At 43.4% G+C, this 25,107-nt stretch overlaps 1 protein-coding gene across 1 annotated transcript; it reads right to left on the bottom strand.

Moving 5' to 3' along the window:
* Positions 1 to 1,210: 1,210 nt before the first annotated feature.
* LOC112558092 (probable G-protein coupled receptor 139) lies at positions 1,211 to 24,282 on the bottom strand. Its single transcript, XM_025228291.1, has 4 exons — positions 23,613 to 24,282; positions 7,634 to 8,097; positions 7,031 to 7,271; positions 1,211 to 4,715 (listed from the first exon to the last, which is right to left on the bottom strand). The coding sequence occupies exons 2-4, from the start codon at positions 7,930 to 7,932 to the stop codon at positions 4,047 to 4,049; spliced, it is 1,209 nt and encodes a 402-aa protein (XP_025084076.1). The 5' UTR covers positions 7,933 to 8,097; positions 23,613 to 24,282; the 3' UTR covers positions 1,211 to 4,046.
* Between the last annotated feature and the right edge of the window lie 825 nt (positions 24,283 to 25,107).

Genomic DNA, 25,107 nt, shown 5'->3' with positions numbered 1-25,107 from the left:
ACAATGTTAATAATGTTAATCCCAAGTATTTAAATGGATTTATATTTTTATTTTGCCATCATGATATCTGAGCCAAATGTCCTTTATTTCTAAATACTACAACATTAGATTCTGATGAGCTAATGACCTCTGAAAGCAAATGAGAGGAGCGCAGAAACATTTGCCACGAGGGTTTTAAAATAACTGTTAAACAAACCTTTCGCCCTACGATTGTTCATGGCATGCATGTTTACATGATGAGTTATTCTTGCTTTCAAAACCCCAGAGATTATCTCATAGAGCAGAATCATAATCCTTATTGAAAGACTGAAAGTTATATACAACTTTTATATGGAATTAATTTTTGTGTAATATGTGTACTAAAATAAATATATGATCTACACTACTGTGATTCTGAAACCTACTTGTTCCTCTCCACCTGTTCGCTCTGTCCTTTGATTAGCCATTGTACGTGGGTGTAGATTCATTAGACATTTAGAACCATACATTTCTTGAGTTCTCTTGTCATTTGTAGCGGATTCTTTCTTGTAGAGTGGTTGCATACTTGCCCATACTGTCCATGCAAGTGAAAATGTGCGGTTATAAATGCTGCAGGTTGTTGCTATTAAACAATTAAAACATACAGCAAGAGAAGGTAATATATTCTGGGACTACTGATGCTAAAAAGTGAATAACACTTGGTTAGGCTGTAAGTAAAGGGAAAGCTGGGAGGACATGTAGACAAGACCATAGATACTCGTAATGTCAGGGTTTTGTTCTCCGTGTGTTCGTGAAGTTGTTTCAAGACATGAATCTCAGAAACTGAGAGTGCGATGGTAATCCTGACTTTTATTTTAAAGACAGATTTATTGTACAGCAACCTGGTTTTGCACTCTTGTGTACCTTTAAGTGGAGGAAGCCTGAAGATGGAGTGAACTGCAAACGTCAGGTAAAATACACCTTTCTTATTGGAATAGTAAATTTCAAAGAAAGCGACTGCTGTCCTCTCTTGCTGTCAAGTCTTGTCGTCTCTTCTGATTCGAATGCAGACAAGGCAATGGCGGCACACGTTGCTCCAGAAACAAACTATTCCAGACAGATCTTCAAGGGAGGCTCCCTGAGTGCAAACCTTTCAACAGGCTAAATTTAATGAGAAAAGAAATGCTGGACAGACAGACAAAAAGAGTGGCACTGGTTTTGGGGGATTTTATTTTTGAGAGAAATACTTCAGCAGTACTTGACCTGATCAGAGTTAAAGGTTACGCTAAAGTTCATTGGAACAGGAAAGTAGACTAAGGTGACCAGTGTTAAAGGAACACACAGGTATGCATGTGGATCAGTGTTGAAGGAACGTTACTTCAGTTACAGATGATCCAGTAGTCACACAGCATTCATAGGTCACAACATTCACACAAAGTGAAGACACAGGCACAGGTGAGGTGTGCATTTATTTCACTCTGATGGTGAAATAGGTAAACGCGATTGCATTTCACTCCTTCAAGTGTCTCCACAACAGCAGACTCATCACAAGATGCGTTTTTGCTGTGAGTGAAAATAAAAAAAAACCATTTTGGACAAGAATAGGGACCATTTGATAAAGCTCCTTTAACGTGCGATAAATGCACGCACATTTCCCTCCAGCCCGCCTCCACACACACACACATGTAGCACGTGCTTACAGACAATGGTACCTCACTTCATGCTCACCACACACACACACACGAACATGTAACACATTCTTGCAGACAATGATACCTCACTTTCATGCCCACCTCACACACACACGCACGCGCGTGTTCACACAAGAATACATCACCAAATATCCTGGCATCCTCTTCGAGAAAATTCCTGACATTTCTGGACTTAAATCACATCTTTGTCTAGATGAAAAAAGACTTTCTATTTCATCGATATCTTTGACATTCAACACCTGATGGTTCAGGTAGAAAACGTTGCAGCAGATACATAGATGGGGAGAAAAGGTAGGTCACAACAAAAATAATGTTCGTGATGAGAACGAATCAAGATGGAGGCAACGAAAGTTTTTACAACTTATCTCAATCTCCGTACAAAAGTCCTTTGACACTTGACAATACACTAGGACAAAAATAATTTATAAACTTAAGTGAAACATCAACAAAATTCAATATTACTGCGAATGTAAGAGAAAAAGAGAGAGCTCCTTAGAAATAAGATTAGACATTTACCAGTAAACGTCCACCTACGACATCATCGGAGGTGGAAAGTATTGCAGAGACAATGCAGTCTCGACGGAAAAATAAAAGGAACAGATATAACAGTGAGTTCTTATTATTTTCTGTGAACTATACAAAGATAATTCGACAAGTTGTGTAAAGATCACAAACGGGTATCTAGGGGAAAATATAGTTCAACATTGTAAAACTGTTGTAAATTTTGTGTAACAGATGCTAGTATCAAGTGTCTTCCAAACTGTAGCATCCATGTGTACCGGGATGAGTGAGGCTGGCATTAGGCTGGCGTTAGGCTGGCCACAACTAGCGTACACATGACAGTTGCTGGAGTACCACACCGGCAACCACACCAGCGACCACACTTCTGGAAGGCGGTCGACGTCGGCAGCAGACGAGAAAGCAACGTCATCGTACAGTCATCGCACGAGACGATGACTAGAGGAAATCGCAGCCAAAAACAACAACAGCAGCAACAACAACATCAGTGGCAGTCCTTCCGGAGCGACTGCGTGGTGCCTGGAGACGACGAATGAGCTCCTACTATCACAGATCAAAAGAGATAAAACTCACAAATGCCGATCCCTGATCCAAAACTAATGGATAAATTTTGATTGGCTGACAAGCCGCGTTTTCATTGTGACGACGACATTACAAACCCCAGATGAATAAGAAGATGGGAAATGGCAGAAAACAACTGAAGTGAAACAAATAATGGTCTTTCAGCGTCTGCCTCGTCTGTATCAAGAGGTAAACAGTGGACAACCTTAGTGTTGAAAAAAAAAGAAGAAAAAAAAAAGAAGAGATACTACAGAACACCTGACCAGGCCGGTTACAGAGAATCTCATGTTTTCAGCAATCACGTTGAAGTTTGTATTTTCTCCTGTCTTTTCTGCCAAACAATTATTTTATGCAAACCTCGATTTGACAAAATGCTAAATGAAAAATTCTAATAAAATGCCGATGAAACGGGTGAACAAATATCCATGAAGAGCAGAAAGTTTGCCGATGGGAAAGACAAACAATCTGTCGATTCAAAAACATGAGAGGTCGTCAAACTTTTTGATGATCATCTCGGTTAATGTAAACAGCAGAAGATTGTCTAGATCCACGATGGCGCACGTGTACCGTTTCCGGTTGGCTTAGAGATTCGCTGTTGGTCACAATAAATTTGGCAGCTGTGGCTTCCGCTGCGTCCAGTTTGATAGTCGTACCAATGACCACTGTACTGAGAGTGAAAAGACCACATTCACACTTGCCTAGCTGTTGTGTTCGTTAACAATCACCACCAAGCGACAGTGTTCACAGTTATCTGACTGCCACGAGTTCAATGACCTGTTGTTCGCCAAGTCAGTTATTAAACCTTCTGCCACGTTTTAAGGCAGAGGAGAGGTTTTGAGGGCGGAGCTCAAAATCATCAAGTTTTATTATTTACGGAAAATCCCACAAATTCATATTTAAAAACTTCACCCTCACCTCAAGCTTCCAGCCCCTTTTTTTAAAACACGTGGGGCATATACAGGAAGCACAAACAGTACGTTTGGCAAAAACTTAAAATTTATTTTACAAAAAAGTCTCTTACATGAGCAAAAGTTTCAAACGTATCAAAGACGCACTTTAAAGATCGGAGACACCTGTTAAGTCCAGTTCACATGCTGTGAAATGCACAAAAAGGCTAAAATTTCCACAAGCATCTCGTTGCCATCTCCACTTTTACTGAACAGTCATCCCTTGCCAGGGTGAGTAGCATTCACCCGATGGGGCTGTATGGCACACGTGCGTGGTCCTTTGGACATCCGTCGTTGCGGTTTCACGGGATTTCGTTGTCCCTCCTTTCTCTGACCTCACCGGCGAGGCTTACGTCTTGGTGGCGTCCACAAAGCTCTCCCCGGACAGTTTGACAATGAGAATCGAATGAGAACGCTCGGACTCGCCACAATGCGGCGTGCACAGGCCGTTAGCAGACACCCCTCCTTGACCAGAGGACCGGGTGGTGGCCGAGGGGGCGCTGAGACGTCTGCCGTAGAAGTCAGCCCCAGGCCGCCCTGGCCTGATGATGTTCACGAGGGTTTTTCGAAAGTCGCGGCTCATGGAGCAGTAGAGGACAAAGTTGACGCCGTTGTTGATGAGGGCGAGCATGTCCATCAGGTCGCCGAGTGGGATGTAGACGTGGATGAAGAATCCTCGCCATGTCACGCTCAGGAAGATGAGCACCGCCTGCGGCAGTTCCGTCACCACGAACAGGACGATGACCACCAGCAGCATGCGGGTGGTGCGGGAGTTGTCGGTGCCAGGTCGGCTGCTACCCGGGGTGCACACGGAGACGGTGGACATCCGGCGCAGCTTCTGGCGCAGACTGGCGCGAAGGGTGGTCAGCAGCAGCCCCCCATACACCACCATCAGGACACAGGGCAAGAACTTGGCCAGCAACGAGTACAACCACAGGTTGAGCAGAACGATGGGCTTGGTGTCGGGCGTGGCCAGGTGCAGATCCTCTATCACCCAAAATGTCTGGTTGTTCGCCATCTGAGAAGAAGAGAAGGTAGATGTTACAACGTCCCGTGGTCACGTGGTCACTCTCAGCATCATTAGCATGGAGATGAAATGATTAACGCGATTTTTTTTGGAAGGGGGGTTGAAAATTGTGCAGAAAAAATGAGATAAAAGGAAATCAAAAGCTGTATGAATTCATAGAAGTACACAGTGTCAAACGTTAAAAAAAGCGAGGAATAGGATGTATGTCATTGTATGTCAATGTCTTTTTTCCTCTCTCTATCTTTGAGATGTATTTATGTCTGAGAGAGGGAGCGAGAGAGAAAGTCAGACTCATTATCCGCTGTGCCCCACTTTGAAGTAAGTTAATTGTGTTTCACGCGCACACATCTTGCAGGTCCCAGCTGGGGGAGACCAAATGTATTGAACAATTCCATGAATGTTTGAAAGCCGAGGAGTCAAGTCCAGGCGGCTGACTACGCGACTAACACGATTATAGACACGTCAGACACCAACATCGAACCGGTGAAGGCAGGACAGTGGGGACCCGAAAGTTACGGAAAGTATGTAATTACACACTTACGTTTAGTCAGCAAAGAATTCACCCAATCATCCATGCTAGCACATACGCACGCACGAACATACAAACACACAAATATATCTGCGACAAATTAAATTTACACCCGGAGACTGGCGTTACTTTACGAGTCGTCTCATCCCTAAGGAAACAGTCTAGGGGTTACAACAACGGCGTTCGAGACCGGAAGCGCACAATTTCTCGGTTCGATACCCGGTTTTACGCAGTGTATTTTCTCATGTTGTCCCAGTTGTGGTATGGTTGTTCTTAGCTCTTTACAGGTTTGGTGAAAGAAAGGCAACGAGAGACAGGACATAGTACCATCATCATCTTTCCCCCGCAGTAAGAGTGGTCTCGTATGCATGCCTGTGTCAGAGCATGGATGCTGCTCTTGCATCACTGCCTTGCCTTTCGCCTCCCCAGGCAGGATGAGGTCAAGTACGAATGGACACAAAGTCACATTTCTTTCTCTCAGGCCGCAACTCAAGAAGATGGATACCAGCAGACGACCACTTTCACCTCCTTGTACCCCTTTCTCGGGTGGTGGTCAACACCAACTCTGGTGGAATATTCATCAGCAGAGACCAACCTATGCACAGGGAACACACTCTGCATGATTTAGTGTCCCATTTCCGGACAAGGGTTTCTATTTCTCGTCTCGCTTCGTTCGCAGTTGGGACGATCTTCCGCTCCTGCCAGGGTGTGATTTATGGCCTACACCCGGGGCTTGTCTCAGTCGCGGCGGTAGTTTTTTGAACGTCGCCTTTCGTTACCGTAAACATGAGCCTGGCAGTCGCGAAAAACCGTCGACAGAAAATCGTTGGGGTGGATTTAGTTAGCGAAAATTGCGGCACTTTTGTTGTGTTTCTTTTGTGGTAGCAAAACAACTGATTGTCTTGGTTTCCCATTCGCTGATTCGTTACACCCACGCCGTAGGTAGGTCGAGGTGAAGGTTAAAAGCCTTCTGGGGGGTCGGGTGGGTAGGAGGGAATGGGGTAGGGTCAACACTCCAAACAAATCATTGCGTGTGGAGTTGCCATTAAACACTTGTGGCCCTTACATGACTGCTAATATTCACCCCCATCCCACAAGTCAGATACAATATTCATTGCCGTTTGGAACTGTTGCACTGTCGAACGTACCCAGACGGTACCACGCGAAATGATGTTGTTGGAGAGGGGTGGATACTTGCCCACAGATGATTTACAATGGGTTATAATTACGTCCTCTTGGAAAAACAGGATAAACCAGCCTGGCTCCCTCGAAAGAAATTTTGCATAGTGTTACGAATAGACGAAAATAGCAAAGCAAACAATCTGATTTTCTGCTTTATAGGAACATTTGTATTCTTTTCGACTAGACTGTTGCTGCCGCATCTAATCAGGGACAATCACTTCATCGCTGTTGTAATCGTCAGCCGGCGTTTAACGAGAGTCAATGATGACAGAATAATTATATGATATTTTTGTAATATAAACTATGTTTACAATTTGTTGTAGTTGCTTTCTTTTTTCGTTGGATTGGTGGCAGACTACCTTCTTAGCACCTGGTGTTTGTTTTTTTTCCCCTGTGTATATTTTACATGCATGATTATTTTTATGTTCAGCTTTGCAGCGGAAGAAAAGTTTCCCTTGAAACATTTATGTGTTTTGACGGACATTTAAATATTATTGACTTTTTTCTATTTGTTTGCTCTATGATGATGATGCTGATTAAAGGGGAAGGATTCTTATTTAGTATAAGGCAACTGAAAGGGTCGAGAAATACTTACAACAGGGATAAGTTGGTTGGTAAGGTAGTTGGGGATGAGACCAATGACAGAAAGAACTGTCACCACCACCACGGCCAGTCGAGCTCGCACCAGGCGCCGGATGCGCGTGAGGTTGCCTTTGGCCGGCGAGTAGATGTGTTTGTAGCGGAAGATGGCGAGAGTCACGCCCAGCCATATGGACACCGTGTGCGTGGTGGCCGAGAAGTTGATGTGGAAGATCATAAACTGCATCCAGCCCTTGCTGTGGACACAAGAGAGACCAGCCACGTGAGCATACAGTTAGTGTATGTAAAGTGCAGCCAGAGGATCTGAACACCCGTCCCCGGCAAACTAACTCACTGACGCATTTGCATTTGGGATTGGCTGGTATTGACTGGACTCCTCCACTCTAGTTCACACAACAGCTTGCTTATAGTTAGTTTTCTTGTTAAATTTTTTCTATTTAGGATAGCTATCAGTGTTTCTGAATCACGTTAATCTTTGACCATTCATCATTAACCATTTGCCCCAAATACCATCTACAATATGAATAAGACAAAGACAAAGATAATGTTGACGATGATGACAAGCTGTAACCCAAACATCGATCAAAGCAGGACTTACGTGTTCTTTTCCGCCGACACGCTCCAAGGAGAATGGAAGCAGTAAAAGTGGAAGGCAAAAGGGACATAACTGGCCATGGTCAGCATGTCCGACAGGGCGAGCCAGGTGAGGATGCAGTTGATGGGCGTGTGCATGTGCTTGCGGGTCAGCACGGTGATGTTGATGAGGTTCATGGGGATGCCGAAGAGGCAGACGAGCTGGCTCAGGTACCCGTGCACCCCGGAGTACCATTTGTGGAACTCGTGCAGGTCCTCGATGGGGAAGGGCGGCGTCAGCTCCTCCAGACTGTCGTTCGTCATCGTTCGCTTTGAACGCCAACCGTGACGACAAGGGGGCTTCCTGGCTGTTATAATGTCAGGGGCAATGACAACAGAAATGCCTTTACTTTAAGCGCAGACGACAGTTCGTCGAAGATTGATTACGTGAAGATGTAGTGGGCCTGTTGGGTAGGATATGGTTTTCAGCTGAAACAAAGAGAAAGAACAATATAACTGTAATCTTAGACCTTCACATTTTGGAGACTAAATGTAGCAAGATTCGAACTGCAGCAATATGGATTACGGATGAAACTATTTACAATATTTCTTCAAAAGCGGTTACATATCAATGTGTGTTCTCTGATGATCTCATTAGGCATCACGTTGCAAAATAAACCTTTGACCTTCGCATTTGCATTGTGTTTCAGACTCTATCCTAGCAACATCAGATTTAAACATTAAACATCAACAACTTTCATTTTCTAGCTCTTTTCCTGTACAAAAATTACAGGGTGAACGACACGACTCGCCAGCACATCAGTTCTAAACCCAATATTCCAGACGGAAACAACATATCACAAATTCAAGACAACGATCTGACATAAACCCCAAGCAGGGTTATTCCCCTTTGAGCAACGAGCTTCGTGACTTCCGACATGGTGGCCATCTGATTGGTGGATGTTTTTGACTTGCAAGATTGATGTAGGTTTTTTTAAGCAATATTAGGGGAGGCTACAAAAGCTGGCAGGGGCGTTCATTCTAAGCAGATCATCGCAGCTTTGCGTGTCACTGCGGACGCATGAACTCCCTTGGCCGAGTTGTCTCCTCTTTCCACGCAGGTTGTTACTTGGCGCATTGTTTGCTGGGTGACGTGGTATCAGGCTTGCATACCACGTGATCCCCACCTCACAGCTCGTAGATTTATCATTATTGTTTTTAAATTAAGCTGTCACTGCGTGGGAAATGTATGCTGGATTTATTCGAAGATTTCGTGAATACGAGACACTTTGAACTGTTCGCCCCCTCCCCTTATCCCCCGAAGGTTGATGTAAGGCAGAAGCAACCGTTGACTGTCATTACCATCAGCACTTTGATACCCTGGAAGTAAACTCTTGCCAGAGAAATCTGGTTCATCGCAATATTTGCAATCAAAAAGTCATTGCTTCTTTTTGTTTTGAACCGTATAGATACGCGCCTCGAATGTTCTGCGTCTGGTAGGACAGAAAAATATACAAAAACAAATTACAGCAATACTGTGATCGAGATGATAAAGTCTTTTGCCAGGAAAACCGATTTCTATGTGAATGCAGCTGTCGAAAGTGGCTCTTGAATATACGAGAAGATTACACTTGTTGATGCTGTTTACGCCAAACTGAAATTAACGTTTTGGAGCAGGAAGGAATGAGATAAAACCAAAAATAACTATAAGGTTTGTTTTGGAAAAGACAAGCAAATTTATTGCCTGAGCAGCCTCATCCACCACCCTTAACTAAAAAGCATGGCCTTTAGCCTTTATGTAGCACCTGGTAATAGAGAGAGGTTTTGATGACGGAAATGATCCGCCAAAAGCACAATGTTTACGACGAAGCCAGCAATTATCTTCACGTGCATGTAGGGCGTGTAATAATCGTGACACTTCCGGCTAGAGTTCAAGAGTTCATGTTAGATACAGGCAGCAGAAGTGGAGGATAAGGGAAGGGGAACTGGTGCCACCTGCAGAAAAAGAATATTGCGATCATTGACATCGAGAGCTGAATCCTGGACACCAGACCTTCATTGTGTTGGTGACAAGCAAAGTCTCCCGAAGACTTCACGAACAGAGACAGTGAGGGTTCAAATGATAGTTAAAATCATTGGTCTTTCATGTTCAGTTGCATTTTATTCTAGAACCGACGGCAGGGTTCCTGAACAACAGTTTGTCAAAATAAATGAGTTTTGTCATTCCACGAGGGTGTAAAATCTGCAAAAATAACATGTTGTATTTGCTCATAAAGAACTAGAAATAATGATCCACTCCCCTCCTGTACAAAATATCATCCAAGGACTGCTGCCTGTATTACTACGATGGCGGCCGTTTTGTATCTTTGGAAGTCTCCCGTGTGGAGTTCATATTTCCATATTACATCATGTTTTCTGAAAACAAATGTTTACATTCTAGAGCCAAGACTCGACTGTTTTACGGCAATCGGCACCCGAGATGCAAGGGCGAAACTGAAATCAAATGCTATTTACTGATTAGCACTGGGACTGGCATCAGACGAACTCCCTACGTGCAAGTGCCAGGCCATTTTTATGCCTACTTTAGCTTCAGAAAAAATAAAGGTTCCAGTGAACTTGTGTGTAGAATATGATGTATTGTGTATGAAATAACAAAATAGGACAGAATTTTCAGTTAATGCCTTGGCACAGAAAATAATACTTCATGGAATATGTCAAAGACCTTGCCAAGTCGCACACCATACTGCGAAACAAAGTGCAAAATGAAGGGAATTGGACAGTTAGTCCAAAAGAAGCCATGAAGGTTTGGATAGACCTTTCAGACAGGTCTCCCGGTCCTGAGTCTCATTCAGACATTACTGTAACCCTGCTGGAGAGCTTTTCCCAACAGTGTAAAAGCCCAAAGAGGGCAGAGATTTGACCTTTTCTCCTAGCCTGACCCTCGACAGCGGCTGCGTTTCTTCAAGTGCATTTCACTCGTTTTCATGGCTCAGATGTTTATCAGACGATTTGATGAGACCGCAGGAATTCGAAATATCTCTCAAGGGGGTAGTTAGCTTTTAGAGGTGGTATTCATCATACAAGTAATATTGTTGCATTATACAAGTCCCTATGCATTTCAGACAAAAGGGAGACAGGGATTCCTTTATATTGCAATATATCATGTAATTATTTTGTCTGCTCGCTGTGCATCAGTGTGTATTTATTTTATTTATTTGTCTGTGTGATTGCACGTGTGAGCGCGTTCTCCTCTCATACAGAATCAGAAACAGGGAGGGGCTCCATAGTTTTGTTGTACGAGGTCTTTGGTCAATTGTTTAGTCCAGTGTGCTACCTAATAATCCTAGTAATCAGAATAAAATCTCTTCTCTCTATCCACAATTCGTTAAATATCGAAGGTAAAATTCTGCTGCTAAGAAAAGCAACTTCAAAGAAATTTTCTAATTTTCTTCGAAGACATGTTGCAAAAAGTTTGAATATTGTATGGAAGACAATTCTGAGCCTGAAAAAATTCTGATGATTGCATCTATCGATGAAGGAAGCAAAGAAAGATAAACACCAGGTGACAGGAGAGCCAAACACATAAACGTGCCAGAATTTTGTCTATTTTAACGAATGTCCTACAGGTGTAACTTACCTGTACTCACAGCGTCTCACACATGGGGGAGGGTGTATCCACCCACACAACTACCCTACACTTCTACTGATAGTGTCGGCTAAGCTGTACTATGATGGATGCTGGGAAGTTTCAAACCTCCCCCTGTTGTGGTTTAATGTAGTTAGCAGGATGAGTAGCAAGGCAGTCTGAAACTGCAGACATGACTGTAAAGCCTAATGGGGACAGGTAATTGCACGTCAGACCACTCCCGTGTCTACCTCGGCTGCACGAGGGCTGGCAGGTGTAAGTATTGTAACGGTATTTTTATGGAAACTCTTAACGTCGAATCTGTTCTTGATTGCACCTTGTGTGTGCCAATCCAGTAAAGTCAGCTGTTGGATGCATTTCACGTACGGTTATTTGATTCTCGAGCTGTTTACTTGAACCTGACCGCCACCAACCATCCTCAGCATTGATTTCATAACACCCACATACCAGTCCCCCCGACTCTCTCCCCCTTCTCTCTGCACGTAGGCCAGGTAAAGAAATCTCATGTCCAACAAGATGCTTTCTTGCCTTCTCTGACATTCATTGTTATTCCCTTGTCCGACATTGTGTTGATTGTTCTTGGACTAAAACATTCAACGCCCACAAATTGTTTTCACCGGATGTAGTTCGATGGTGTCAGTCCTGCTGACGACATCAATGGAGCCGGAAGGGCAGAAGGTCCTCCGAGGGAACACATTTCAGTCCAGGTAAATTCACAGGAAAACTATCCTATGGTCTTGAAACCGTATCTGCAGCTAACTTATGATTCTAGGAAAATTATCCCTGAAAGTAATGACGTTAATGATGATGTGAGCAAGAAGGAAGAGAAGGAGAAAGAATGGAACAACTGTGACAAGTTCTTTCCATCGTTTTAAGTTCTACTAATGACACAATATGTCTATGTAATCTTATACATAAAATAATGTGATAAACATGGCGGGCAGGGATGTGTGTTTACAGGGTGGGGGTGATTATTGCTTATGTTATTCCTCCGCCCATCACTAAAATCGACATCACTTATCAGAGTGTCGCCAAATTTATCAGGAATCTTTCATAAGTCGTTGGTATCGATGAGATAGTGATGGAGTTGGGGTGGGAGTTAAGGAGTTAAGTAAGGGAGTTAAGTGACGGCAACTTTTGTCTCCTCCTCCACTAAAGCGGACTGTTTTTTCCCCTCCCATTCCCCACACTCCAACAAATGCTCTGTGATTTGTTGTTCACTGTCAGTCCACAGAACATTATCCACGCTAACCCTCTTATTTTTCTCCCTTCTCCCAGTGTCTGTGAGCTGTAAACCTCGACAACTTAGGCAAACGACGGCGGGTACCCCGTGTAGCTTTGTACAAACATCGGCACCTCTGAGACTAATACTGAATGGCAAAGAATGGGAATCCTGGGTCTCATGCGCTGCCTCCCTGTTGCAGCGAGGAGCCCCTGCCAGTGGCAGACACCAGACACACCATTGCAGGCGGCAGGGAGGTGAGACTGAGTTCCTTGCGTCTCCCATCCACCCTGCCCCCTCCTTCCACCTGCTTCCCATTCGGATGGACGCAGTTCACCTGTACCTGTACTTCAACCACTAGCTGCTGAGGTTGGAACTACTTTCCTTAAAGACCAACCCGCGTCAAATATGAAATTAAAGTCCGTGCGGCTACCACGCTAACACTACCTAGTACTGCCACTCGTTAATTAGAAAAATGCCTTGCGGTTTGTAAAATAAATTTTGTAACAGTGCAACGCAAAAAGCTAAAGATGAATTTCGACTGATGACGTCATTGAAGCTTTAGCCAATACGAGATCTTGAAATACAAGCTGCCATGTCAGGGGTGCTCGTGTTTCTGACATTGTCGATAAAAGAGGTCTTCATTTTTTTGTAAAACCCACGTGTGAACTGCTAGGACCTTCCATCTCTACACTAAACAAACTGATATCAGCCACGTCTTCATAGGAAATAAGGGCTTTCAAAGGCTTCTACGAAAGCTCAATAAATTATAAAAATCTACCCGCTCCGTCCACCCTAAGGACTCAAAAAAAAAAAGAGTATTTTGTGGGTCGAGAACGGGAAATAGCAAAGAGGCATTTTCTTGGGCTGGACAAATAAGGAAGAAAGCACAAATGATCAGAGATGGGAGATTCTTGTGTTGGAGAGGGTTCAATGGAAAAGGATTTATCCGTTGCACAACAAGCTTTGAGACGAAATGGCCAGGCACCGCAGCTCCTGGAGAGCTCGTCGTCCCCGCAAAGGCTCCATCAAGAAGATGATTTCACATCTCTCTCGGCGGCTTGGTGCCGCAAAGGGCGCTGGAAATATTAGACTACAGCATTGAAAATGACACCACTCTGCCTGACTTCCCTCCTCTTGACGATGGAGGGATTTTTTCCCCAAATGGAGCCAGCCACACGCACGAGTTTCGAACAGACGCATGAGCAGTTCCCAATAAATCTCTTATCGGTTTCCTTTTTATGACAACCTTAACGTTTGGTGGTTTGATTGTGTGATGTACATTATTTTTCATTATATATATATACACCATATAAATAAATATAAAAAGAATTTGCGTAGTGGAAGACTTGTTTTAAAGATTTTCGCTGAACGATTTCTTAGAATAAGCGGAGGGAAAACGTGAAAAGTGACTTACTCAGCATTTGATATACCGTCACGTGACAAAGAATAGTGGCAGACAGTATCATCCATTACAAATTGCACGGTAAAATCTCCCGAGCAGTTACGAACTCTCTGCGGAATAATCTTGTGAAGTCGGAGCACCACTGTTACTTGATAGGCTGAGAATCTTGTGATTTCGGCGACACGCAGTTCTCGCCACAACCTGCCTGCAAATGAAACCTTGCTTCTATTTATCTAATATTAGTGCAAAGTAGATGTTGGTGTATGTACGTTGTTTAGTGTAGAAGAACATACTGTTATTGGAAGGTTGGTGTAGCAGAGTCACGTGTCTGTGTGTTGTATGTGTTGGCAAGGCAATCCCACGAGACAGGTTCTGGTCGATTTTGCCGAGTGAAGTACCGAGGGCCTCAGTATTGTCAGGCTAACAGACTACGTGCTTCAGGAGCTCGGCCACTCCAGACGTGTGATGGAGTCTGACGTTTCAACTAATTAGACCTTCTCCAGTTCGGACACCGAGACGCACCCTGGAGAACCCGCATATGCCTGACAGACGGGAAAGCGCTCCGCACCACACTAACAGCACCACACTAACACACTAACAGCATCACACTAACAGCACCACACTAACATCACCACACTAACACACTAACAGCACCACACTAACACACTAACAGCACCACGTTAACACACTAACAGCACCTCACCAACAGCAGAATCACACCAGAGGGCAAGCGTACGTGTAAGGCTCTCAGAATAGCAACAGCAACAAAGCCGGCGACGACAGTGGTGATGAAGATAAAGATAAGAATGACGATCCGGATACGATGATGACGACGGTGACAGCGATGATGATGATGATGATGATGATGATGATGATGGTAAGCTCGCGTGCGTCAGTAAGGGAGAGAAAAAATCAGAGCTAATACTTTAATGCCAAGTCTATTAATAGCCACGCATGATAAAGCTTTGATAAACAGAGAGTGTGGCAGAATGGGAAGCGCGGATGTCTGCTGCTGCAACAGGGAGAACGAAAATGGACGAGAGTGGTTTCCCTTGTGTGCATCATCATCATAATCATCATCATCATCATCGTAAAATAAGGAAGGAAAAAATCCTTTTCCAAGATTTCATACCCAATCTTTTCTACCAGTAACCAACCCCCAGAAACATTCCTCTCTCATCCTTTAAAATAGTAGTTTACTACGATGTGAAAAAAGTGGAATAGTCGCGAAATTACTGGCCCCCAGATATATTCCTAATCAATAACAGAGACTTAACGCTTTTTACACTTTGTTTACAGCGAGTGTAAGACCCATCTTGACATCAACCTCCGACTGAGACAGGTCCCACACGCTGTCTACAGATGTTAGTACACGCGGTTCAACAAACCTCCATCAACAACATGACCTATACACAAGGGACAGCACTGCCCTCCAGGATGGATAATGATAGCAGCTGACCACCAGCTTCCGTCTGACGACCAGTCACTGCAGGCTTGTGTTAATTATGAGGCGCCTGAGGCTGTTACAAACAAATGAATGTCTGTGCGGTGCAGGCCACAGGTCAAGGGGTCAGCCAAATGAACTGATCTGAAGGACGAGGGGATGGACAGAGCAGTCATTAAGTAGAAAGACCCGCACAGTTCATTACAACATGAAATCCCTAGCTGTGATACCCATGACTAAACAACATTTGACCACAGAAGAAGAAAAACACTGTACTACATCATGCGCGAGTTCTAAATTGGCTTAGACCATGACGGTTGGTAATTCATTAGTAAAACTCACGTGCTGCAATCGCTCCACAATGCTCACATCAAGCGTATGCCGGCAGGTAGGTAAAATGTGACCTCAGGTGGAAAATAAACCGAGTTATTTGTAAGTAACTCAAATAGGACAGGACATAGAAATACTTATTTCTGTCTGCTATTTTCTATCTTGCTATCCCTACAACACTTTGCGTTGTATATCGTTCTGCTTTTCATGTTTTGGCCAGCCGCCAAATAACCAAACTAAAATAATAACACTAGCTTGACTTCCTCTGATACGGCATGTAAGAGAATAGAAGTGTACTCAACACTTTTTCTGCATGCACACGCGCGTACACACACACACACGGAGTTAATTTACGGATTGGGAGGCGAAAGCCATTGCATTACATCCTCAGGACAGGTTGCGGCAAGACCTACCGACACCCCACCCACCCTACCCGCCACACCTCCTTTCAGATCTTCGACACTATCATCGGGGCACGCCTAACGGGTGCGAGGTGCCAGTGTGGTCTCCAGCGAGAGGTCACAGCCACCCAGAGAGTCGCCACCCTGGGTAGAGGCTCCCACCTGCACCGCGACTTGTGGCGGTCCTCGGAGATGCGCCGGTGCCGGCACCAGAGGTCACCCAGTGCAGGGAAACGGCGCTCAAGGTGTGAGAAGGCTGTCTGAGGGATTCAAGGCGCAGATGCGTCCCCTCCACCATCCTCCGAGTCTCCTGAGATTTACGGGTATTCTCTTCCCCTGTCGCTGTCCATCAAGAAAGCGCGTAATCCGTCCACACGTCTGGCGTGACCCTGAGGTCAGGTTGTCTGGGTGTCGCCTTGATTTTCTTGAGGTTTGACTACAGCCAGAAAGTATTTCAAGAATGCACCCGTATAAAACATGGCTAGACAGGAAATGAATGTAGTTTTCACGAGAAAATGAACCTAATTTCCAGGGGAAAAAGAAAACCAACAAAAGAAAAAAAAATGCGATAATGAACCAACGGCACGAATACTGTTGTCTGCTTTAGGCGCGAAGAATGGCGTCCAACCGACGTCTGGTTTCCGAGTCATGCGCACTCCTGAGCCTTGGTGCCTTTAAATATAGCTTTACGGCTCACCGAAACCTGATCTCACCATAATTATAATCTCGGTGAACCCAAACAAGTCATAAACTAGAGGGAAGCTGGGATCATCTGCGATCACGGCGCATGGCTGGGACGAGTTAACATTATGGAAGCTGGACTCCTAGCATTTCCGGTATCTTCTACGATCTTGTCTTCATAAGTTTATGATTCTATTTGGGTCTTGGGGCAGCCACAAGGACAATCTATTTTCGAGCTACTGCGAATTCATGTGTGTAAATTAATTTCAACAACGAAGAGCTGGCGATACCATCGATTGAGATGCTAGCGGCTCGAAGCTTCGAGGACCTGCAGCTGCCGATGTCATGACAGAGAACATTACTCGCCATCTAGAAAAGTGCTGCGATGTGCAGTGTAACGGAAAGTAATGCAGAGAAATATTGGGAAATTCAGTGAGACATTCCACGACCCAGTAACAATGTTAGGTTTGCACGTCTATATTGTGGGTTTGAGATTGCTGCTGGCATGGATGCTGATTAAATACAGATAACGAGAACTAAAAGAAACTGTAGACGAATGAGAACTCTCAACTAAGACCCCACGAACTCGTTCATGGCAGCGAGAAGGGTTGCTGATTAAGTTTAGCTAATCAAGTTCTACCTTCGTCTACCTTGCCGACCTCTTGAAAAAGTCAAGACGGAAGCCAGAGCAACGCTCCCTTCTAATTAACTTCTCCCTGTATTTAAACGTTCATGCTCAGACCTTTACTGCACAGTCCAAGCAAAGCTAAATCTGGATTTTGCAGACCTGGTTCCTGATTAGTAAAAATATTACAACTCCAGACAGGAAATTGCCTGATAAGCTTATTTAACGGCGATAGAAACAAAATTCCTTAACACACTCACCACCCTCACTTCCCACCCCCTCCACCGACACCATCACTGGCACGCTGAACAAACCTTGAGCAAAGAGTTGATAAGAAGAGATGCTAATATGACAGAGAAGTGCTAAAATTTCAAAAAAGCATAAAGTCATTTGTAGCGATTCATATACAAATTTATATTTTATGCAAGTCTGTATAGAAGGGCTCGGAGCAGTAAACACTGTGATGAGGAGATGGAGGCCCAAGAATAAAGCAAACAAACAAACTACACGTGGATATAATAAACTGCATAATGCGAAAGCCACGAAACAATGTCTGCTGCTGGTAATCTGAACCGAAAATTTAATATAAGGGAATATTTACAGGGAAGTCTAAAATAAACAAAATTTACCCTTAAAGGACAGAGCACTCGGCAAAAATCGTTGGAAATCGACCATAAAGTATTACAATAACATATCCGGTGCTATTTTATCACGAAGAGGGACGAGAAATATTATATTACTGTTTGTCTCTTAATAACACCTGGATTTGTCGAGAAAACAGGATGTGACGAAAAGGTAGTATTTCTAAAAATAGCATCGTCTGCATGAGTTGAATTCGAAGAGGAAAGTTGTCATCCCCGGTGAAAGAAAACAGACCAATGTGTTGTTACTGAATGTTCTCTTCGAACTTGGTTTACCAGATCGCAAAAAGGCTAACAGGATATAGAAGTGGCAGTCAAGACCTACTTTTAAAAATGCAAGATAGGAACATCCTCACTGAAGAAAGTAAGAAAGAGGAGAGATGGAAGGAGCACTTTGATCAGCTGCTCAACCGACCAAGCTCTCCCGTCCTTGTCTATATCCCAGAAAGTGAAGAAGACCTGGACATAAAACTAGGCCCCACCACCATGACTAAAGTAAATGAAGCCATCTTTAAAAAAAAAAGACAAAGCGCCAGGGCACGATGGGATTTGCTCCGAAATGTTGAAGTTGGAAGTATAAGAAATACCAACGCTGCTTTTCAAGATCTTCCAGAAAATATGTGATACTGAAGAAACATTAAAAAAGCACAAACTTCAAACTGCTAAAGAAAGGCGACTTAGAAGACGGCAACAACTGGCGAGGCATAACCCTGTTATCACAAAAAAAGCACAATCTTCAGTAGAATAATTTCAAAGAGCCTCACCAGTGTTTTTGATGACATCATCAGGCAAGAAGAGGCAGGCTTTAGAAAAGGAAGGTTATACAGTGATCAAATGTTCACTTTAAGACCTGTTAGAGAACAAAACACATAATGGAACAGGGCTCGCTATGCTGTTAGGAGACTTTAAGAAAGCATTCGACAGGATATACCGTAAGTCATTATGTGTCACTGTGGAATACTGAAGAACAATAATAAACGCAATGAAAGCATTCTATACAGACTTTCACTGCCAGGTGGTTTGTAGCAGCAGCAAGCTAACGGACAACTTCAGCATTAACATTGGTGTCAAACAGGGATATTTTCTCTCACCATTCCTATTTATACTGGCCATGGACTAGCTAATGAAACAAACAATAGAAGACAAGAAAAGAGAAGTCCATTGGACACTTATATCTCTACTGGAAGACTGATGGATTATGGAAGATTATGCTGATGACATTGTTACATTATCCAGCCAACACAAAGATACGCAGGAAAAGATCAGCAAACTAACCAAAACTGCATAACAAATAGAAGAAAGTAAACACGGGCAAAACAAAAGAAATGAGACAGAATACCAAGTCAACAGAACTCATTACAACTGATACCAAACAAGTAGAGAAAGTCCAAGAATTTATATACCTTGGCAGTGTGTCTAGTAACAGCAAATGGAGATACAGAAAGGATGTGAAGAACAGACCTATTAAAGCAAATCAAGCCTTTGCCGTGCAGAAGAAATTTGGAAGTCCAAGGCTCTAAGAAGGAGTACAAAATTAGACTCTTGAGAAGCAATTTCCTTTTGGTGTTACTCTATAAAAGTGAGTGCTGGAAGATATCAACAAAAATAAAGCAGAAACTACAGACCATTCAAACCAAATGTCTCAGAAAAATATTCAAGATATTCTGGTCTAACACAATTATTAATTAAAAAACTGCACAAATAAGACAACCACAATCCAAAAAAGGAAACCAGATGTACCACCCATAATAGCCCTTCATTGGACAGTTAATGACAAGAGAAAGGGAGGTCAGTCAACAGAAACAAGGCGAAAAGTCTGTGGAGATAGAACTAAATGACCAGAAACTGGAAACTGGAACAGCTTGGCCAAACTTTTCTGCTGACAGAAAAAAATGGAGGTCTCTAGTGGACGAAGTAAGTAACAGAGAAACAATTCTACAACGGAGACTGCAATGACCATGAGTGTTGCCCATTACATTTTGACCTCGAGAAGATTTATTTACCAGTCTGTGGAGTCAATTTGGTTTAGACATTTTTATTTTTGTAACTTCAGTCGAAGCTTCCAAGTATAGCTGAAATCTGTAGGACTGCATTCCAAAACCAGCCGTTTCATTTTCTTGGCAAAACAAATCGCTTCTTGAACAAGAAAATCTGAGCGATAATTCTTCATTGGACTAGAAGACATTTCTAGATTTACTGAAGTGAGCCACACTCACTGTTACAAATACTACTTGCACGCAACAGAACTCTCCAGCATAGGAGAGTAATTTTCTTCTTCTTTCCTAGTGGCAGGTTAGAATGCCGATGTTTGAAGGCTCATATTTTGAAAATAAAGCATAATTATGTGCTCGTATTTTAGGAATTATTATTTTAAAACGAACTTAACCCGATCATAAAGAAAAAAAAATTTCCAAAAAATCGTGCACTTCATAGGCAACAAGTACGTTTATAGACCAGTAAACAAACACACACACACATGTGACTAAATAATGTATTCATGATGCGTACAGATGTGATCTATAAGGTACCTGAGATATTATAAACATTAAATATTTTCTAGAGCACATCTTACAAAAGTGTTATTAATTAAACCTTAGGGAAAGGTCAGCAAGTTCAATGACAACCATCGTTGGTGGAAGAAACGATCAGCTGACTGAATGCCCTCCCTGGCGTTTTACAACAAAGATGCACTTCATAAAATGTCAGACTCGCTTCGCTATTGCATTCGTCTCGAGAGCAAGGCGAGAGAAATTGATATATTTTTCTTGCTATCTGTAATCCTCATATTTCAAGTCACATTTGTGTTTGTCAGAATCGACAAATGGGCCCGTCATTCCAGCACCAAGCTCAGCCTTAAATTATTTGCAGCCCCTTGGATTCCTTGCAGACTACACCATTCACTTTTAGCTAAGGGGAAAAAAGCTGGTCAGATAGGTACATAGATTGTGATGCTTCGTCACCCAACATTTTGTAGTCTTTTAATGGCAGGAAATGACCTGTAATGTGAAAGTCAAGTGTACTACGTTCTTCTTTTTTCTTTCTTTCTTTTTTTTGAATTTTTTAACTGGAAAAGGAAGATTTGTTTTCGGCATTGTCGCTGATTTGATTCGTCACCTATCACGAATGTGGCAGTTCAGATAGCTGATTAATTTTCAATGAAACCACACATTACTAACAAAGCTATTATTGTCTCCAAGTGACAACAGAAAAAAAAGTTCGCAGAAAGAAAGAAGCGGACTATTTGACAAGTCAGCAAAAGAACACTAAATAAACTAGTCAAAAGGACAGAACCCTCAGAAGGAAAAAAAACCTCTGACTTCCAGTGGACCTAAGCCATCATCCTGTGAGGACACACTGGTCACACTTAGCCAGGCTGGTAACAAAACGAATCCCAGATGTCAACAAAGAACTTTGGAAGTAAGAACACAGCGAACCTCGACTGACAACAAAACGAAACGAAGTCGTTTATAATTTATCAAGTATACCTAAGCAGGTGAAAAAATATCCCCAGACCGGTAACAAAACGAGGAGAACATGAAGACTATTTACAACATGCAATCGTTTGTGTGTATAAAACAACAGTCAGTCTCTCTGTTTGCTTAGCAGCATTCGATATCTGTGTTTGCTTAACAAAAGAAACCTTCCTGTATTTTTGTACATTATTTAGAATATTCTCCTGACATTTTGTGAAAGGGTTTTTCCGGCTTTGTAATACTGTAATGCATTACAATGAACATTTTGTGTCACGTGGCTCTGCTGGCAGTCATCCGCTGGTTTTTCCCCCAGAACTGTTTCTGGTTGCTATAATTTTGTAGGTTTTCTGGCTCTAAATATAACGAATGAGAGAGTTCCAAGTCAGTTTTATATTCTGTAATGTCCAGTCCAGACGTGCATTGGTTGTAGCAGGTGTCTGGCAGGTCAAATCACGGAGTAGGGGTCACGACAGTTACGAAAGAAAGCTCCTGTCTGTAATTTTACTAACTGACAGCTACAGTTCAGAGTTTAAAAGGCCTTTTCTTGGCTAACACGGTCATCACTTAGCCCAGTGGCATCGTGAAACAGTTACCTAGTCTCTACACGTGAACAAAGTTTTCTATCAGACGACCTGGTCGCCCTGATGTCAAAATATTCCCCGCCATTTCCTCCCAGGGACACGGAGAAGACTTGTTCTTTGTTTCTGTCGTCCTGCACTTTTCGCATCACCCCGCCTCTCCCTCCTCGCCCCAAGTGTGATGGAATGTGTTGCACAACTGCCATGTTTCATGTCTAAACAAGTTTCTCTTTCACTGTTTCTGACAGACTCAGGATGAGGGTAATCAACTGAAAACCAACACGTGCCTTTAAATCGGTAAAGCAGGTTCGACACAGATGCAGCAGTGTTGAAGAATAATAATGCCGAACTATATCGAGGGGATACACTCAAAGACAGACAAGCACACACAAGGGAGGAGGAACAGCGGGAGGGAGAGAAGACACACCCACACAGAGGTTTTAGCAATAATTCCCCTCTTTCTATAAGACCTTGATTTGTCGTCTACTATCGCCACAGTCGCCTCATAAAATCCCAGATAGACTGAGAGACTATCAGCATTAAAGACTTATCTACATTTGTAGACACACACACTTTCTGTCTCACGTTTGTATATATAGCTCTTGTGTATGATCCACTTTACACAAAACTTGTATTGCTGGGATTTTATGTAAAACTGTTGTCTAAATAGAAAGTGCTGCCTTACCTTCCCCAACCCTCTATGGATCAGGATCCCATTCCCACCAGCTGGGTCGACTGGGGGAAGTTTGCTGCGCTAATCGGGTATTGAACCAGTGCGCTCTCAGTTCAGACGCCAGCACTGTAACCTCTCGACTATTCATTTCCCCAACTGTATGTTGACGGTTGTCTGAATTGTACTTTATATCACACTGACGAGAACGCACTTGCATAACCTGGTAATAAAACCAATCCATGTCTACTTCCGTTACTTGAAAATATGGTACACCGGTTGGTTCGATGCCTGTGAATACCCTGGCTTGTAGAAATTTGTATATACGTGATATACGACCACACTTTCTCAATCTCGACCCTTGAATATCCTTAAAATGTCCTATTCATCATCACACCTTTTTGTCTTTAGAATGGGTAAATCAAAATGATAGCGTTGTCATTATTTTTTCTAGAAGCACAGAATTTTGCAAAGCTAAAATAAGACAGAAAATTGCTTACATAAAGACATGAATTTAAAAAAAAGCAGAATTATGGGAAATAATAAAGTGAGAGTTAAAGGGTTCTATGACACTTGACACATCGGTAAAATGAAAGACTGAGACCATGACGACGACCTTTACCACCGCCACCGCCGCCGCCGCCAAACATAACACAGCATCAGCTGTAAACGTTGTTGTTGTGACGGCATCAACGAGACATGGAAGTCAACCAACGGTCATGGCTGCACCAAGAACACCTAGACAGACAGTCAGTTCACACTCAAGCTTACATGCAGGTCGCAATGCAGGGAAATTTTTCGCCTCCTCCACAACTCGTGCCCTGACGACAGGTGTGCCAACAGACAGACGAGCCGCATCCCTCACGATACCCTCTTATCTATACTCACCTGCAAGAGCCCGCATGGGATCGGCGTTTGATTGGCCAGTCCTGGCAACGCATCTGTCTGGCTTTAACACGCCGACGACCTCACTGACGACCTCACTGCCGAAACTTCCTGGAATCGATCCTGGCTGACGTCAAGGGTCAACAAGAAAATGAAACATCAAACAAGGTCCACGAGATGGCGTTCACTGACGTCTCTGTAGAAAAACATTAGCCGAGAGTTGCAGAGGTTTTTGTTGTCGAGTGTACCGTCTCAAAACTGTTCAACAAGGTTTTATTAACACTTTCTAAACTGAATTGTTTTCTGTGCAAAACATTGGCGGCTCAGCGTCCCAAGAAATCAGTGCCACAGGTACGAGATTAAAATACGATTTTTCAAAATTGTCGCTTTAGTCGGTATGTCCACAAATTTCTTCGATGTCGCACATTTTTTTTCCTTTTAACACACGAATCAGATGCTCACTAAATGATATAACGGAGGCGTCGAGTGCTATGGTGAGGGTAGCAGTGAGGATGATATAGGGTCAGAAACTGCCTGGGGCTCCGCTCGGGAGCCGCTGCTCGTGGACTGGCGTCACTTTTGTCCATCTTCCGCCATCACGTCTCGTGTCGCGTGCCCGGCACTATTTTTGCGCGACCACACCACCACCAAGTGAGAATCCCTCCGCGACGAAACCGAGGACGTAGCCGAACTGGCTTGCTTGAAAAAGCACGCGCACTGCCGCTGAGCGTTTGTCAGAGCGCGTGCTGCGTTCGCCGATAGGATGCGGGGAGAGGGGCTGGGTGGGAGACAACAACAACACACACACATACAGAGTGGATACAGAGATAGAGAGAAAAAAAACCCCACACATAGTGGATACAGAGATAGAGAGAAAAACACACACAAGGATACTGAGAGAGAAAATTGAGAAAGACGATGAGAGAAAGAGCGAAGAAATAGACTTGCTGACAGTTATAACTGAAGTTGATGATGGGTTCTGTTTTTAAGGCCGTGATTTGGTGTCTGAGAAAGACCACGGTCGTTGAAGGAGTTCTTTGATGAACGATTCCTGCAGTTGGAGAGCTTCAGGTTGTAAGGCTACTGCTGTAGGTTGGAGGAGTGAGACTGTTACTACACATCGTTACAATACAGTGTCAGACAGTAGTTAGACGGCGAGACGTGGATGCCAACATGTATCGACAGGCTGTCGACTTCGATGTGTACGACTCGCCTTGCAGAGGATAATAACGGTCTTAGCGCAGGTAAGAAACGGAAAGTGAGGAAAAAAGGATAACGAGCCAGACGCATAGTCAGACACGTAGACAAGCAGGCAGAGAAACAGCAACGGAAAAGGAAAAAGAGAAAGAAAGAGGAATTGTAGCTCAAAGCTACCACTTGATGATTACGAATGCAACGAAAGAATCACAATAACGATCCCGGGGAGAATCGATCCCAAGGCCCTTTGAAATGAAGAACTTTTGCAAGAGCAATGTTATGCGATCCTCCACAGGGCAGA

This window comes from Pomacea canaliculata, linkage group LG2, assembly GCF_003073045.1.
Source record: "Pomacea canaliculata isolate SZHN2017 linkage group LG2, ASM307304v1, whole genome shotgun sequence".
Classification (NCBI taxonomy): domain Eukaryota; kingdom Metazoa; phylum Mollusca; class Gastropoda; order Architaenioglossa; family Ampullariidae; genus Pomacea; species Pomacea canaliculata.
This window is presented reverse-complemented; position numbering and strand designations above follow the sequence as displayed.

What these genes read in the sequence shown, in the direction of transcription:
- LOC112558092 (XM_025228291.1), bottom strand. Translation starts at nt 7,932, where the DNA reads ATGACGAACGACAGTCTGGAGGAGCTGACGCCGCCCTTCCCCATCGAG. An exon ending in GTGTCGGCGGAAAAGAACAC is followed by an intron (nt 7,272 to 7,633) that starts GTAAGTCCTGCT and finishes TTGTGTCCACAG; the next exon opens with CAAGGGCTGGATGCAGTTTA. An exon ending in CCAACCAACTTATCCCTGTT is followed by an intron (nt 4,716 to 7,030) that starts GTAAGTATTTCT and finishes TCTTCTTCTCAG; the next exon opens with ATGGCGAACAACCAGACATT.